The 18,514-nt window shown below is 40.6% G+C and overlaps 1 protein-coding gene across 1 annotated transcript in view; it reads right to left on the bottom strand.

The window, feature by feature from the left end:
- The window catches only part of SYT10 (synaptotagmin 10), a 45,635-nt gene extending 33,379 nt beyond the window's left edge, over positions 1 to 12,256 (bottom strand). Inside the window, exon 1 of the mRNA XM_026697906.2 lies at positions 11,965 to 12,256. Coding sequence (XP_026553691.2) covers positions 11,965 to 12,256 — 292 coding nt within the window. The remainder of the gene's footprint in view (positions 1 to 11,964) is intronic.
- Positions 12,257 to 18,514: the final 6,258 nt, after the last annotated feature.

The raw sequence follows: 18,514 nt of genomic DNA, 5'->3' as shown, positions 1-18,514 counted from the left end.
ACGTTTATGATGGTTTCCATGTCCTGGGGTCATATGATCCCCTTTTGCAACCTTCCCACAAGCAAAGCCAAAGGGGAAACCTGATTCACTTAACAACTGTGTTACTAATTTAACAACCGCAGTGATTCAGTTAAGAAATGTGGCAAGAAAAGTTGTCAAATGGGGCAAAAACTCACTCAACAAATTTCTCACTTAGCCACATAAGTCAAGGACTTATGTAATGAATTATAAGTACAGGTAGTCCTCAAATTGCAACTGTAATGGAGCCTGCCCATCATAGTCATAAGTCATTATAGTCACAAAACTGGTTGATCACATGGCTGACTTGGTTTTTACTACCTTTTTTTACAGCAGTCAATAAGCAAATGTGAGTTTTGTCCAAAATTGGAAGCACCAGTTTTCTGCAAAACTATCATAAAATGTCATAAAATGTGGTCATGTGACTGTGGAATGCTGTAAACAGAGATTGCGGTTGTGTTATCAAGCACCTGAAGTTTGGTCACATGACGATGGAGGGAGCATTGGAACTTTAAATCCAAGTCATAATTCACCCTAAAGTAGGTTTGTTAATTGGATCACCTTTTGCCTGAAATGTTATACAATCTCCTGCTTGAGCAGGGAGTTGGACAAGAAGACCTCCAAGGTCCCTTCCAACTCTGTTAATCTTTTTTTAAACGTTGAATGGTTTCTAAGTGACTGTTGTAAGTTGAGGAGTACCTGTTAGTTGGGGCATACCTGTAAGTGTCAGTGGCATATGGACATCTCTAAAATATGAGCGAATGGAGCACTTAGATAGATAGATATTGATAGACAGATAGATTGAATGATAGATAGATAGATAGAAATAGGTAGATGGATAGATAGATAGATAGATAGATAGATAGATAGATAGATAGATAGATAGATAGATAGATAAATACAGTAGATAGAAGATAGATATATACATGGATGGATGGATGGATAGATAGATACTATAGATAGAAGATAGAAGATAGATATAGATATAGATGATAGATATAGATGATAGAGATAGATAGATAGATAGATAGATAGATAGATAGATAGATAGATAGATAGATAGATAAACTTTATTGTCACCTTGAATGTATACTAATCCGCATACATTAAAATGAAATTTCATTGCATGCAGCTCTCAAAGGGTCACCCTTTCCAATATACATATATAAACATGACAAAATAAATAAATACAAAATTATGCATACTCCCACATATATTATATGACTCCAAGATTCCAAGAATCAGAATCAGCCATGGAGTCTTGTTTTTAAGTAATGAGAATGCATAGAATCAATAGACGATGCTTTCCTATAGCAGAGTGGTGATAAAATCTGTCCCAGATGCTCCAGATGCTTTCTTGCTCCTTTTAAAGTTATATGAAGAGCTTAACCCAAGAAATAATGGCCATAAATCCTGCGCTGCTTTATAGGGGAAAAGGTATCCTCGCTTCACAGGTCATTTCCTTCTAGCTGAGCACAACGGTCATGAGTACAGAGCATCTGGCACACAACAGGAAACAACAGTTCATCCCTCCACATGATACCAAAGTGAATGATGATGCAATAATGGCACAAACTGTTTTCTAACAACAAGTAAATCATGTTTCATGCTCAGCAGAGGACAATAAAAGCAAGCCAAAGACTAGTAAAAAGTAATGGAAACAAAGAAAAGGTGGGGTGGAGTTAAGGGGGGAATATTATGCACTCAACTTTGGTGGGAAGGAGCATTGCCTTCTCATGTGGACATCGGCTGTCAAAACTTGATGAGCTCTGATAATAGTTATGCTAACACTGTGGAATAATGCCTTCTCCTGTTCTCCTTTATATGACAGTAGAAGAGTCCATTATACAATCAACAAACTAGTATTGGTGAAAACATTTACTTTAGAGGTGGCATTCAGCAGGTTCTGACCAGTTCTGGAGAACCAGTAGTGGAAATTTTGAGTAGTTCAGAGAACCGGCAAATACCACCTCTGACTGGCTCCGCCCCATCTATTCTCTGCCTCCTGAGTCCCAGCTGATTGGCTGGGTCTTCTTTGGTTGTCTTGCACAGGAGAACAGAGCTGGAAATCAGGTTAGTGGGGTGGGGAGGGAATGGAGATTTTACAGTATCCTTCCCCTGCCACACCCATAAGACATGCCCATCAAGCCACACCACAGAACTGGTAGTAAAAAAATTTGAATCCCACCGCTGATTAACTTACTTTCTTTTAGGTTGCTTGTTAATAAGGCTATTTTAGGTGATGTTCATCAAAATTTGAAATGCTATCTTGTGGTTTTGGATGGTGAGCCTTAACTAACTCTGTATACAGAGGATATTGTCATTCTTTCTAGGACTTGTACAGGATTTAGAAAAGCGATGGAAGCTCTCATTCAGTATTGCAAAGAGAATAAATTATACTTTTTACCAGGAAACCAGAGCCACCTTGGTCTAGGGGTTAGGCCCAAAGGTGCTTTTTCAGGGGGCAACTAGAGGCAATTTCTACAGACTTTTAGCTATACAATTTGGGAAGAACACCCTTTGAATTGTGTGAGAGTAGGAATGGATTTCCAGAGGAAAAATGGCAGGCTCCAGGAACCAGGAGCACTATTGAGTGACCCTGAGGACCTCTAAAAGGATGCTGATTACCAGCTGCCTGCAAGGAATATAAATCCTTCCATTCCCCACCATTCTGTCAGAGCTGAAGAAGCTTCTTGGATGAGAGGCTAAATGTCTTCGAAAGAAAAAAACAACCCAAGAAAGTCCAGTTGCCTCCTGAAAAAGCAACCAGGATCTGGATGACAAGATTTCTAGTGGTTAGAGTTAATACATCCAAAATACTTAAAGGGCAATGTATGTTCTCAGCGTGCCTGATTAATGTGTGCTGAATTGGAATAATTATAGAGTTTAGTCAGAAGCCATCCTTAACAGTTAGAGTACATTTATATCTCTCTTGTCCTGAAACTACAATTAGGCTTTTCTCATCTTGATGGTTATAAAGCTTCTAAGGTCACGAAGCCTAAGCATCAATAGATCCTAATGAATGCAGTAGAAATTATAAATATACAAAGAAACTAAACCAGAATCAAACTCTTGTGGATTAAAAGGTCTTCCCATTCATGAAAATTGTTTTTTTTTTTTACAAATCTGTTCCATAGCTTGCTGACTAACATAGACCCTTGCTCTGTGAGAATAAGAGAGATTACTTTAAGACAATTCCTCCCCCAAATAAAGAATCTAGCCAGAAAATTATCTAAAACACAACCAATGATTCAATATATTGCTCAGTTTCCCTACCTTGTCAGCTAGGGTTGACAACTCTCATTTAACAACTCTCATTTAAACAATTCCTGGAGAAGTTTTCTCCTCCAACAAACATGGACATGTGACCCATTTTTATACGTGGGCATAAATGTTCTGTACACTGTTATTGGGAGAAGACTTTCATTTAGGAAGTAATCCTGGTGGAAGTGCCTTCTGAATGGGCAGGTCTACTCAAATGCATGGAGAGGTCCTTGGATGTGCTGAGTCCTTGAGAAATAAGATGCTGCGGTTGTGTGTGTCAAAGGATGCTTTCAAGCAGTTTTCCCAACAATCCACCTGCACGGACTTCAGGCTACACTACTAGGGAGTTCCAGAAAAACATCTACTTCTGCTTTATTGACCATAGTCAATGGAGCCTTTGATTGTGTGGATCACAACAAATTGTGGCAAGTTCTTAAAGAGATGCCAGTACCAGGCCATCTTATTTGTCTCTTGAGAATCCTATATGTGGGTCATGAAGCAACAGTGAGAAGTGGACATGGAACCACTGTTTGGTTCAAAATTGGGAAAGGAGTCCGGTAAAGCTGTATACTGTTGCCCTTCCTATTTAACTTAGATGCAGAGCACATCATGAGAAAGGCAGGGCTAGATGAATCAAAAGTTGCTATTAAGATTGCTGGGAGAAATATCAACAACCTTAGATATGCAGATGATACCACTCTAATGGCAGAAAGTGAAGAGGAACTATAGAGCCTCTTGATGCAGGTGAAGAAAGAGAGTGCAAACGTTGGCTTGAAACTCAACATTAAAAAAAGTAAGATCATGGCATCCTGCTCTCTCAATTCCTGACAAATAGATAGGGAAGAAATGGAGGTAGTGATAGATTTTATTTTCCTAGGCTCCAAGATCACAGCAGATGGGGACTGCAGCCAAGAAATTAAAAGACGCTTGCTCCTGGGGAGGAAAGCTATGGCAAATCTAGACAGCATACTAAAAAGCAGAGACATCACACTGCCAGCAAAAATGTGTATAGTCAAGGCTATGGTTTTCCCAGTTGCAATGTATGGCTGTGGAAGTTGGACCATAAGTAAGGCTGAGTGCCAAAGAACTGAGGCCTTTGAACTGGTGCTGGAGAAGACTCCTGCGAGTCCCTTGGACTGCAAGGTGATCCAACCAGTCAGTCCTAGAGGAGATCAACCCTGACTGCTCTTTAGAAGGCCAGATCCTGAAGATGAAACTCAAATACTTTAACCACCTAATGAGAAGGAAGGACTCACTGGAGAAGAGCATAATGCTGGGAAAGATTGAGGGCAATAGAAGAGGGGGATGGCAGAGAATGAGGTGGCTGGATGGAGTCACTGAAGCAGTCGGCGTGAGCATAAATGGACTCCAGAAGATGGTAGAGGACAGGAAGGCCTGGAGAAACATTGCCCATGAGGTCACGATGGGTTGGACATGACTTTGCAACTAACAACAAAAACAATAATTATAATTACAAGGTAATTATTTGGGGGAGGAGAATTGCTTTATCTTTCTTTTATGTACATATCCTCTTCCATTGTTTGGGGATGTTGAGGATAAGAATAATAACAAATAAATGTTGATGTATTGCTTTAGAATTATCAAAGGACTTCACAAACATTTTCCCCCTCTAACTCTGAAAGGTACAATAAAGCAGAAATAAAGTGGCATTTTAATTGAAGCCACATAATAACAAAATAAAGCTGCCTTTTGTTTGTATCAGATCATAAATGTTATCTATCTATTCCAGGATTAACTGTGTAAACAATTGGCAATGCTTCATAACTCCAAGTGGTGCCTGTCTCCTGCATGATAATGAAATAATGTAAAAAATCTCAGAATTTGTGAGAGGTTTTGTGAATTTTTTGAAATCTCAAGGATGATCATGGAGAGTCTAGAAAAAAAAAAGCCACTTTGCCAGATCACATATGGGACCAGAAGAAGTAATAAAGTATATTTCAGTCTTGCAATTAATCTTCAGAGTTTTAGCCCAACAATCCTTCAACACAAACAAACAAATGTTGGAGAACAAGGTATGTTTGCATCAAAGCTAAGCTACGATTCCTCCCCAAATAAAATGAATTTAAAGAAGAGAGACATGATTTTGAAACAGGACTACCTGGAACACACTTTGGTTTCTTAGCAACTACAATATACTAATGGGAAAGGATGGTGAGTGGAAATATTGTGCCGAACCTATCAAAATACTTGTATTTTGCTCACATAGTATTTTTGGATGTTTTTGTGTGCTTATAACTTAAATGGTATTCTTCTATCCGTAACTTTACTGACACATGGACAGCTAGTGATTGCAAATATTAGACACATTAGCCTCCATCCTTTTTCCCAGGAAAGAGGAGCATACTAAATGAATATTTATCTTTAGAAAATGCAGAGATAGCCTGCAATCGGGATTGCTTTTAGTTGAATGCTTTTTTGTATAACTGTGCTTATATTTCATCTTTTTGGGGGCGCTCAAGGCAGTTAGACGGGAGTCTTCCCTTTTCTTCATTTTATCCAGATGAATAAAATTTTGAGAGGTAGATGGGTTAATGTCCCAATGTCACCCAGTGAACTCCATAGTGGAAAGCCAGCTTAAACCTCTCGGTTACTTATTCCCAATCTACCATTGTAACTGCTACAATAATAAGTTTTGAATAAGTTTTGTTAGGCTTTTCCAAGGCGCAATCATGAAGGATTGTATATTATTTCTCTTGTAGCTTTGTGAATACAGTTTGGACTACAGCTAGACAATTTTGGTCAATGTCCATTTTCCAAATCACTTATCAGAATTTCAGGGCTGATGAGGAGGACTCTCTTATGCTTAAAGTCCTGGAAAACATTTTCATTCATGTCAAAATAGCTCCTAAAATGTAGGGAGCAATTTAATATGTTTTAAGTCACAGTGACAATCATGAGTGTGTCTCAAATGTTACCTCAAATGTGACAGAAAATTGCCTGGATTTTGTCCTAGATGCTGAAAGATGATCTACTTGTAGGTTATCCTGTGGTAATAACGATTGGGACATAACATTTTTACAGAAGTGAAGTGGGAATAATGAACGGGGGCAGGGGAGGGATGGAAAATAACATTTATTTCTGACTCTGTACAATGACAGCCACCAAAGTTATGCTGTCAGAAGCTTGATAGGATGTTGTTGTCAAGATCAGTAGTTCAGTAGCTGGATACTTTAAGTAAAAATTGTTTCTACCTTGGTCATATTAGACTTTCATACAAGCAACTGAAGTTTGAACTAGCTACCTGACTGAAACAGAGTAACAGGTTTGTAAATCAAGTCAGGAACCTGCAAGTTGAATCATGTGGTTTCAAATTGCTCTGTAATTTTTGAAGCTGTGTGAAAATCTGGAGTCCTTCTGGGAAGCTTACAGATGCAATTCCACACAATTTTACTTTCATATATGGAGAACCCTGAGGGGAAAGCTGAGGGTGTGCTAGGCTGTCTGACACCAACAAGTATTCTGAAGAAGCTTCTTGGATGAGAAGTGAAATATTTTCAAGAAAACAACAACAACCAAAAAAGTCCATTTGCCTTTTGAAAAGCACCTTTGGGACAACCATGAGCTGGTTGATTGAGAATTTCTATAGACAGAAGTTGGGAGTGTCAAGAAAGTCTTCAGGCTTCATGAGCCATGGTGGCGCAGTGGCTGGAGTGCAGTACTGCGGGCTACTTCTGCTGAGTGCCAGCTGCCTGCAATTTGGCAGTTCGAATCTCACCAGGCCCAAGATTGTCTCAGCCTTTCATCCTTTCGAGGTGGGTAAAATGAGGACCCAGATTGTTGCAGGCAATATGCTGACTCTGTAAACTGTTTAAGGAGGGCTGTAAAATACTGTAAAGCAGTATATAAGTCTATTGCTATTTGGCTTCTCAGCTTCAGCATGGTCAACCACAAGTCCCACTGATTGCTAATTAACATAAGTTATTGTCAAATCCCATACCTGGGGAGGAAGTCCTTTTAGGAAGAAATTTTCTGATAAATTATATTATATTCCTCTCATTTTCCAGTGGCCACATGCAACAAAGTTGTTATACTATCCCATAGGGAAAGTGAGTGGTCAGTCTTACTTTTGCCCAAAAGACATCAAATGTTACAAATGCATATCACTCAGTCTCTGAGGAAAGGGACGCAAGCCAGTTGACCAATATGCCAACCTTTTGGACCAGAAAACCTAGTGATGACAGGCAGCAAAGAAAGTTGCATTTTAGGGACAATTGACTATATTTAACAGAATAACAGAACAAAATAACAGAGTTGGAAGGGACCTCGGAGGTCTTCTAGTCCAACCCCCTCTTCAGGTAAGAAACCCTATATCATTTCAGGCAAATGGTTGTCCAATCTTTTCTTAAAAACTTCCAGTGTTGGAGTATTCATAACTTCTGGAGACAAGTGGTTCCACTGATTAATTGTTCTAACTGTCATAAAATATCTCCTTAGTTCTAGGTTGCTTCTCTCTTTCATTAGTTTCCATCCATTGCTGCTTGTCCTGCCCTTAGGTGCTTTGGAGAATAGCTTGATTCCCTCTTCTTTGTGGCAGCCTCTGAGATATTGGAACACAGCTATCATGTCACCCCTAGTCTTTCTTTTCATTAGATGAGACATATCCAGTCCTTGCAACCATTCATTTTATTTTAGCCTTCACTCCCCTAATCATCTTTGTTGCCCTTCTCTGCACTCTTTCTAGTCTCAACATCTTTTTTACATCATGGCGATATAAAAATATTTCAGTGCCATGCCAAGAACAATATCTTAGAAAAGTAACCAAAAAAATATTTTAAAGCGTTTCTTTTTCAATTGAGTTTGGGCACTTCATTTATTTATTCACTTATTTATATCCCACCTTTATTATTTTTTACAAATAACTCAATGTGGCAAACATACCACATTCCTTCTTCTTCCTATTTTCCTCACAACAACAACCCTATGAAGTAGAATGGGTTGAGAGTGACTTGCCCAAAGTCACCCAGCTGGCTTTCATGGCTAAGACGGGACTTGAACTCACAGTCTCCTGATTTCTAGCTTGTTTTTTAACCACTAGCCCAAACTAGCTCTTTTTTTCCTTTCCTTTTTTTGATTGGCTTAGTACAAATTTGGATAACTTACAGATGTACTATTTTGCATTTCTGCATTAAAAGAATGGGCAGAGGTGGTTGTTTTCAAAACTATTCATCAAATCAAATCTAGGTTAATAATTTCTAAGAGAGCTATCATTCCTGCTGTTTTTTTCCATCTTCATACAAAATTGAGCATATGCATCAGAGGTGGTATTCAGCAGGTTCTGACCAGTTCTGGAGAACCGGTAGGAGAAATTTTGAGTAGTTCAGAGAACGGGAAAATACCACCTCTGACTGGAGATTTTACAGTATCATTCCCCTGCCACACCCACCAAGCCATGCCCACAGAGCTGGTAGTAAAAATATTTGAATCCCACCATTGATATGCATATGTTTTGATGCTTCCCTATTTTAGGCTAGAAATGAAATTTTTTAAATCTTGGAGATGTTGGAATTACAAATTCTTTGAATCTTGAAATTCCAATTAAGATCAATTCATTCATACTGGCCTATTATTGATATGTTTTCATTTTGAGCATACTTGAGGATATTACTAAAGATAAAATGAACGTCTGCAGGATTGTGGCCCATTTTTTTAAAGAACTGGATTCATCAAATAGCAATAGAACTTAGACTTACATACCACGTCATAGTGCTTTACAGAACTCTCTAAGTTCCTTGTCTAATGACTTATGATGACTTATGAATTTACTAATGGTTAGTGAAGTCTGACAAAACGTAGGTTATAATATGAATTTTGGAAGCAGTTACTATATAATTAAGGATGGATAGTTTTAACATACTTTCTTTCTTGAAGAATCCATCACTGAATTACCACCCATGTTCAAATTTATTACTTCTGGATAAAACCATGGATTGAATAGTACCCAACTGAATGATAGAGTCATAAAGTCACCATCAAAACAGCCTTTTTCCCCATATGCACAAAACTGACTGTTTTTCAATCAACAGACTCATAACAAAGACCTAATTTATTGAGAGTAAATAAATAGTCAGTTTTTAAAGAGCAAATCCAAATTTTAAATTGGGCCTGGAAACAAATTGGCAAACAATATAGAGGCAACAATAGTTCAGCATTTCTCAACATTAGCAACTCTAAGAAGTGTGGATTTCAGTGCTGCCTAGGGAATTCTGAGAATTGAAGTGCTGACATTTTAAGAATTGCCAAGTTTGAGAAACACTGTCCTAGACCTTAGCCAATTGCTCTTTGCATTTCATTCATGGTAGCTCAGCATAAAGGATTTTCAGTTTTCTAGTCTTCTTTTATTGAGATCCTGCTTACTGTAGAGATTTAAGGCACCATGCTAGAAACTGAGATTGTGAGCTTTAGGTAAGCTGTGTGAACCTTAGGAAGAAGACAATAGCAAACCACTTCCAAAATTCTTGCCATGAAAAAAGTCTTGATTTCTCTAAAACAGTGTGCCTCAATTTTAGTAACTCTCAGATGTGTGGGCTTCAATTTCCAAAACTGCACTTCTTGGGAGTCCACACATCTTAGAATTTCCAAGGTTGAGAAGCACTGCTCTAGAAAATAGACAACCAGTGAAAGAAGTTTAAAACAAATCTACATCATTGGAAGAATTTAACTTGACCAAAGTGTTCTGAGCTGTCCCTGTTTATTCATTATGAGTATTCACCGGAATGTGTGACTATTTGAAACTGGGAAGAGTTATAAAGTTAAATCTCTAATCTGGGCAATGTTACATCCTCTGCAACAGTGTGGCGACACTGAATAGCAAATCTGAAGAGAGGTCCACTCACTTTCATATACACGTAAGTAAGACACAATTTGGATCCCTGATAATGCCTGAATAGAGTTCCTAAGAACTCCATAAAGCATATGGTAACTTTCAGAGGAAATACAAACTTATCTATAACTGGAAATCCACCTAGAGCAGTTGACTCTTTAGCTATAACATCTCTGTCTTATCTGGTTCCAGATTTAGCTCATATGCTCCTACCCCAACACTACCTATAGCTCACTTTAATGTATTCCAATTAGCAACAAACAGAGACAGGCCCTTTCCTAGCTTTTAAAAAAGCAAGCTACCGGAACTGGAATATTCTACGTGCAAAGCATGTGTCCTGCCTCAGATCTATGCCCTCCCTGCTCAAGATTGGGGAGGCATCTGGCTGGCCACTGCTGGAAGCAAAATACTGGACAAGATAGATTGCTGCCTGATTAATCAATGCTATTATTCTGACCTTATGAGATGCAATGGGAAACAAAAGGAAATACCCCCTCCTTCTTTTGAGAGGAGGGCAAGGACACACAAATCCTATCTGCACAGACCAATGGTCTCTTTCTCTCTGTCTCTGTCTCTGCCTCTCTGCCTCTCTCTCTCTCTCCCTCCCTCCCTCCTTCCCTATCCCACAGAACATTTTTCTTCCAATAACACCTCTGAAGCATTCTACTGATTCCTGCCACCTGTTGCCTTGCACCTAAGTTTGGACAGCCCTGCTTGGAGGATCTCTGGATCAAAAGGGCAGAGAGACTAAATGCATAGGAACATTCCCATTCCTATATATTCATGTCTCTCTAACCTAGTTGGAATGATCCTATACAGCTTTCAACAACAACAACAACAACAAAATGCAACAGCAGAAGTTTAATTTAAAAGCAGCGTCTCCTCTTTTGCAATAAAACGCTTTGATCCTCACTTATTTGAAACTAAGGGGGAAAGATTACCACGAAGATACGTCGGACTGTAAACACACAAACTCGCAACAGTGATTCTTTTTAGAGTGGGTTAGCAAGAGGCAGAGCCCGAGAAAAACGGAAAAATGTAAGGTAGAAGACGTAGGTTTAACCTATGTTGCTACCTTGCTCAAGGCTTACTGTCTGGCGGCTGAGCGATTGTTACCACCGCGGAGAAAGACAAGCCAAGGCTTATCGTTTCTTACTCGGTTTAATAACAGACAACAGAGTAACAGAGTTGGAAGGGACCTTGTAGGTCATCTAGTCCAACGCCATGCCCAAGCAGGAAATCGCCCAAAGTATCCCTAAACAATGTTTCTGGGCACATAAAGCGTGCTTCCAAGAGGGCCAAAAGACAGTAGAAATGGACTAACTAGTCCAGGGTAAAAAAAAACCCGGAGCATAACGTCCGCATCAAGTCTTTCCCCTTGGTTTCTCCCCGCGATCGTTAAGAGTTTCCGAGTCGATCGCATCTTTTCCACGAATCTCGGGTGACTTGGAAAGTGAAGACCTCTCGCCGGCCAACACGCTTCGGGCTGACTCCGGGATTTCCCGGTCCCTGCCCGCGATCCAAGTCCAGCCGGGGAAAAAAAAAAAAAAAAGAGGCGCTTCGCCTTTTTGCCTTTTCCTCTCCAGAGAGAAGAAAAGGCAGGAAAGAGGGGGAAAAAACTTCAACTTTCCCAACGCCCACACAACCCCGATGCCATTAGTGGAGGAAACCTGGCTCGCTCTCGCTCTCTTCCCCCCACGCCTCTCTCTGCGAGTCCCCCTGCCTTTTGTCAGCAAACCGCGCAGCGCTCGCCCAGAAGGCGGACGAGAGGAGACGCGAGCAAGCAGCAAGGAAGAAGAAGAAGAAGAAGCCGGGACGAGCGAAGGAGCTGCTTACTCTACCTGTGCGGCTACTACCTTGGTTGGAGGTCTCCAGAGGAAAAATGCCCGAACATTTCTCCAGTTCCACTTGGCCTCCCAAGCACAGCTCGGAGATGATCTGCAGAGCTTTGTGGCACAAGCCGCTCACCCCGTCTTCCTTGGGGAAACTCATCTTCTTGAGCGCTCTTCCACTCTCCCTCTCTCTCTTTTTAAGCCTTCTCTTTTCTCCTCTCGATCTGAGCCATGGTTCACCCGACGGGCAAAGGACGGCTCCACCTTCTTGCTCTTGGATGGTCACCACCACCCGCGGCATGACCGGGAAGAAGAGGCATCTCAACTCCCCACCCCGCGAAACCGGGAGAGTTCCAGCTTTCAAGTCATCAGTGCGAAAGGAGCGGGAGGAGGAGGAGGAGGAGGAGGGACGAGGAGCAGAGATGAGCTTAGCAGCAGAGGAAAGAACAGCCCGATCCGCACGTTGCAAAGTGAGTCAAGATTCACCTCCGAAGAACAAGGACGCCTAACGGGTGGAAAAGGCTTTAAAAAAAAGCCACAGGGGGAGGGGGGGAATCTCACAGCACTTAGCAACGCCTTTTGTGCCTCGAGGGCATAGGTAGGCAGTTGGTCCAATGGCAGCAGAGCGCGGGTGCTTGGGAGGAGTACAGGTGATGAGCGCGGCGCCCGGTCCTGGGAAGCCCGTCGCATGGGATCCGCTTGGGGAGACCGAGGATCGGGGAGGGAGGAGCCATGGGGAGGTGATGAAGCCCATCGCGGTGGAGGCGAGCGGCTGGTCCAGCTTAGCCTCTCGAGACGATCCGGTCTCTGGAAAGCCTGAGATGCAACTCGTGGCGCCGGGGTGGACACGGGCAGTGGGAATTGCCAAGGACTGGCAGAAAGGCAGCATCTTATATCAGTGACTGCGTGGGTGGAAGAGAGGAGGGGAAGAGAGGGAGAAAGAGAGATGAAAGAGAGAAGGAGAGAGATGAGAGAGGGAGAAAGAGAGATGAGAGAGGGGGAAAGAGAAGGAGAAAGAGAGAGAGAGGGAAAGAGAGGGAGAAAGATAGATGAGAGAGAGGGAAAGAGAGTGAGAAAGAGATGAGAAAGAGAGAGGAAGAAAGAGAGATGAGAAAGAGGAGAGAGAGAGGAAAAGAGAGGGAGAAAGAGAGATGAGAGAGGGAGAAAAAGAGATGAGAGAGAGAAGAAGAAAGAGAGAGGAAAGAGAGAGGAAAAGAGAAGGAGAAAGAGAAAGAGGGAAAAAAGAGACAGAGAGATATGAAGCCCATAACTCTCCCCAACGTGGTGTTTTTCAGAGCTAAGTTGGTTATGGTAGTGGGATTTGGAGACCCGGATCTTTGTGGGGTGCAAGGTTGAGAAAGCAAATATTGCTTCAGGAAGAGCTGTGAGTGAGGAACATATTCAACAGATGTTTTTTCTTCCTTTATTGCCTCTAATGCCTAGCAAAGGCTAAAGTCAATGATTTGACAACACTGTCATTTTTTCCCTTGTTGTATTGATTACACACTTCCATTCTGAAACAGAGTCAACAGTTTGGGAGAGTTTGCCAGGTTAAATGATGCAGCTATATCTATGGGTGGAGATTCAGCTACTCATTTGGATTCAGATGCCTCTACATTTGACAGATTTAATCAGAGCTGATTGAAAACGTTTTTTTTTAAATAAAGGAGAATATTTGTAGCTCAGGGTTGACATGAGGGGCTCTTGGTGCTCTCTGAGCTAGCTTGTTTTCTTGTAGATGTTTTATTACCCAGACTAGGTAACATCATCAGTGCTAGTCAGCTTTCTATCTATCTATCTATCTATCTATCTATCTATCTATCTATCTATCTATCTATCTATCTATCTATCCATCCATCCATCCTACCTACCTACCTACCTACCTACCTACCTACCTACCATATCTATCTATCTATCTATCTATCTATCTATCTATCTATCTATCTATCTATCTATCTATCTATCTATCTATCTATCTATCTATCCATCCATCCATCCATCCATCCTACCTACCTATTTATTTGTCTGTCTGTCTATCTATCTGTCTGGTTTCCCCCCTTTCCTCTATCATAATACTGGAACTGTTGAATAAAGATATAAATTACAAAACCAAACAATTTGAAATGCCATTAAAAATTTTGGAATAAATCTCTAGAGTCCTTTATAATTAACTGTACTTTAGTCCAAAGTCTCTGAAGGGCATCGTGTAACCTAACCTTGACTTGATAGGACTTTATAAGGACATTCAGGATGGATAAACACACACACACACAGAGAGAGAGAGAGGGAGGGAGAGAGAGAGAGAGAGAGAGAGAGAGCGCTGTTGTTTTCAAAAGACAGTCCTTTTTTTTTTTTTAAAGGCTGTCCTGGATGGGATGATGGGGACTGAAGTTCACGTATCTCAGAGACATTGTTAGAGAAGATTAGATGAACATGGATAATTCACAAGCTGATTCTTCTCAGGAACCGACTGCACAGATGCAACTGTGTGAAATTATAAGCAGTCTCAGAGCAAAGCCCCCAGGTTGCATTTGTGACAGCCTGGGCTAAATGCGTGAAGTTTTAAATATCTCCAAGGGAAAGAATATGCATTTTCATAATCACAGGTATGATCTTTGGGTAGTTTAAGTATGAATTCTGCCGCTTTGGCTTATTGAACAACATGGTTAAGAAAACCACAGCTGAATGTGATGTGCAGACCAAGGTCTAGGAGGCAATAAAATACAGCAAAATACAGCATAGGTATCCTCATCAGATACCTGTAAGCAGGACATAGTTGTAACACTCCTCTGCCATATTGTTTGCTCCTACTTCTTAAATTAAATTTCATACTTGCTATGAATGTAGGCTGTCCAAGTTTGAGCTGTGAATTATTATTTGTAAAAAAGGTGTATCTTCTTTGTCTTCCTTGAACTAACAGCTTCACTGAATGATCTCCAACTTCATTCAGTGGTTTAGTGAACAAAGCCAGGTTAAACTTAAGAAATTATATGTTATTGGCCTGACATAATGTATGAATCCAGGCATATGAACACACATATGCCTTTGAATCATTTTTGAGATCTAGCAACTGCTTGACCAAATCTCCACAGTTTTCTTGGAAAGATTTTAGAAGTGGTTTTCCATTACTTCCTTTCTTGGGACAAGGACTGGCCCAAGTCACCCAGCTGGCTTCCTGTCAAAGGCTGGAACAGGACTCACATTTTCCCAGTTCCTTCCCTGGTAGCTTAATCATTGCACCAAACTAGCTCATACATTTTGTAGGATATTCTAAATTAACTTTTCTTAGAACTAAGGTTTCATAAGATTTGTAAAAAAATGTGCCTGCAATTAGGTTCAGACTTCTGTTTAGAATGTGCTTGTTAGTTGTTGCTTTGTCATTTGATTTTGATAAAGCTTGTGATTTTGCTTAGGGAATATGTAATTAAGTATCTAATTCATTACATTGTGATCATTAGAAGAGGGGTTTATTACTGTCACCCCCTGAAACACAGACTGAAATACTAAGCCCTGATTCACATGTATTGCATAACTGTTTAACTATCATGTATTCAGTGCATTGCAAGTGGCTGGGTTATAGATTATTAATATTTTTATTGATATCTTGCCTTTTTGCCCAAAGAGATGCTGGAAGACACCCCATGAGGACAAATGTGGGATCTTCAGCTTGGAGAAAAAAAGACTTGTAGTTTAATATGTTGTGTGAACTTGGATGATTTTGAACAGACTTGAACTGTGTCCTCACTTTTTAATTTCATGGACCATCCCTGTGTTTAACACGACATAAAACAGCAATTTATCAAGTGAATCATGACAAATATCTCTGGGGGTTCTTACGCATAATGGTATACCACTGAGATCATCCATCAATTTCTTTTACTTACTAGTAATTTGCATCCCTGCTAAAGAGAGGATTTGGAACTGCTGGGATGGAAACATTCCAAAAATACCAGAGAACACAAGAAGACCGTTGTGAGGTTCTGCATTCAGTGACACTAAAAATACTATGTGGAGAAGGCAGGGCCTGGTAAGGAAAAAAGCCTGGCTGACCACTGTTTTCAGCATCTTTGCAGATCATTATGCAAGGCTGTCTGAGTCCTTCTATTAAACATATTTTGTGTAAAGACAAGCAATATTTTTGAGTTATGGACCAAAAAGTGATTGGAGGTCCTCATCCCCCTCATCCCAAATGATACGAACAGTATGAAAAGTACTATTAAATGAAAGTAAACGCAATTGCGGAGATTTTCACAATTGGAGATTTTCAGTCATCCAGGAGATTTTCAGTCATCCAGGACATAGTTGTCTCAAAGGTGCTTTTTCAAAAGGCAACTGGACTGCTTTTTCCTTGAAGAAGACATTTTGCTTCTCATCCAAGAAGCTTCATCGATTCTGCCTCCTCACATCCTGTCAGAACTGATGAAGCTTCTTGGATGAGAAGTGGAATGTCTTCCCCAAGGAAAACAATTGAGTTGCATTTACAGTACAGTTCTATTCACCTACAGCAGGGCTGTCAAACTTACAACCTCCGAGCTGGATGTGTCATGTACTGGCCATGCCCACACCCAGTTTAGCAAAGGGGAAAAAGTCATGATATATCACATGATGACACTGTGATGACGTGAGTTTGATACCCCTGCCCTACAGTGATATTAAAAAAATATTAAATATTACAGTGATATTAAAAATTAGCATTAGGTTGGAATGTTTGAAGGTGCTCTGGAGACTGTCAACATGACTTTCAATATTGGGTTGCACAACCAGTTTTAATTGCAAAATGACCAAGACTTAGAATGTATATCTGCAAACTACCGGAACAAGCAAATAAAGATTTTGGTGCCCTATTACCTCCTCCTGTCTTCTGTAGCTAGAAAATCAAGTGATCATGGAGCTTTTGATAGGTTGCAGAACTTGCTTTGTAGTAAGGAAATGTCATGGGATGGATTAGATTAAATTAGGAAAGAATATATAATGCTACATTGCACTGTGTCAGATTCATAATTGCTTTACCTAGATTACTGTTACCTATGGTACAGTAGCTCTTCAGATGTTCCTTAATTGTACTTCTTAACATATTTCACCATTCTAACATGGGTTGCCAGGAGCTATAGTTTTCCAATATTAGAGAGCTATAGTTCCTCATCTTGAAGGAATCTCTGGCTAGTTCCATCTTTTTAGGATTTCAGCTAAGATTCTTCAGGGGTGTGTTATCAATTTGTTAAAAAGCAAGTTTTATACCCTGCCAAAAGTTTCATGATGATCTTCTTAATTTTCCAGCTGCAGATATAAAGAATGGTTGGTGGAATTGAGTATGTCTAGTTCAGGGGTCAGCAATCTTAAACACTCAAAGAGCCACAAAAGTCCTAACCGAAAGCACCCCATTCAATTCTGGAGCTGACCAGACTCTGTAGTCTCCTAGCATGACATCCTTTTTCCTCTATCTGTCCTAACCAAAAGCCCTATCAATTGTGGAACCAATGGCAACAGGGAGCCACAGCGGAGGGATGAAAGAGCCACATGTGGCTCCAGAGTTGCAGATTGCTGATCCCTGGTCTAGTTTGATGAAAAGAAGGTCTAGGGACATGATAGCAGTGTTCCAATATCTCAGGGGCTGCCACAAAGAAGTGGGAGTAAAACTATTCTTCAAAGCACCTGAAGGTAGGACAAAAAGCAATGGGTGGAAACTAATCAAGAAGAGAAGCAACCTAGAACTAAGGAGAAATTTCCTGACAGAACAATTAATTGGTGGAACAACTTGCCTCCAGAAGTTGTGAATGCTCCAACCCTGGAAGTTTTTAAGAAGATGTTAGATAACCGTTTGTCTGAAATGGTGTAGGGTTTCTGCCTAAGCAGGGAGTTGGACTAGAAGACCTCCAAGGTCCTTCCAACTCTGTTACTCTATTCTATTAGGATGACAGGAAGGGGCAGGAGGCTACTGAAATCTGTATTTACTGCTTCGTCAAAAAGAAGACACCTCTCCCTTTTCTGAGGTTCTTCTGGACCCAAGTTAGCTGACAAGAGGCATGAGTAATTAATGCTACTAGGTAACTACGTGAGCCTACTTTCTCTAGGGCAGTATTTCTCAATCTTGGCAGTTTGAAGATGTGTGGACCTCAACTCCCAGAATTCATACCTGGCTGGGGAATTCTGGGAGTTGCAGTTCACACATTTCCAAACTATCAAAGTTGAGAAACACTGCTCTAGGGTATGAGTGTCAAACTCATTGTGCCTCGTTGCTGTCATATGAGGTATTGTGATGGTTTTTTTCCCTTTGCGGAGCTGGAGTGGGCATTGCCTGGATGTGATGCATCCAGCCTGTCAGCCGCCATTTTGACTCCCCTGCTCTAGGGTTTTCCTCAAGTGCTCTTCTACCCAACTTTCCCCCCTCAGCCTTTCATGGGGTCTGCATTAATTTTTTGGCCCCTTTAGACATGGCCAGGCTGTGATGAATATATTTTTTTCCCCTTCATATTATTCACCATGTTATCTTGCCCCTAATTTTTCAAAAAGGAGTTGAAATAATTATCTAAATTTTAGCAAGGGGATGATACGAGCTGAT

Source organism: Pseudonaja textilis, chromosome 5 (assembly GCF_049901715.1).
Source record: "Pseudonaja textilis isolate UNSWEBS1 chromosome 5, rPseTex1.2, whole genome shotgun sequence".
Taxonomy (NCBI): Eukaryota; Metazoa; Chordata; class Lepidosauria; order Squamata; family Elapidae; genus Pseudonaja; species Pseudonaja textilis.
Note: the sequence above shows the minus strand (reverse complement) of the source record. Positions and strands in the feature narration are given on the sequence as shown.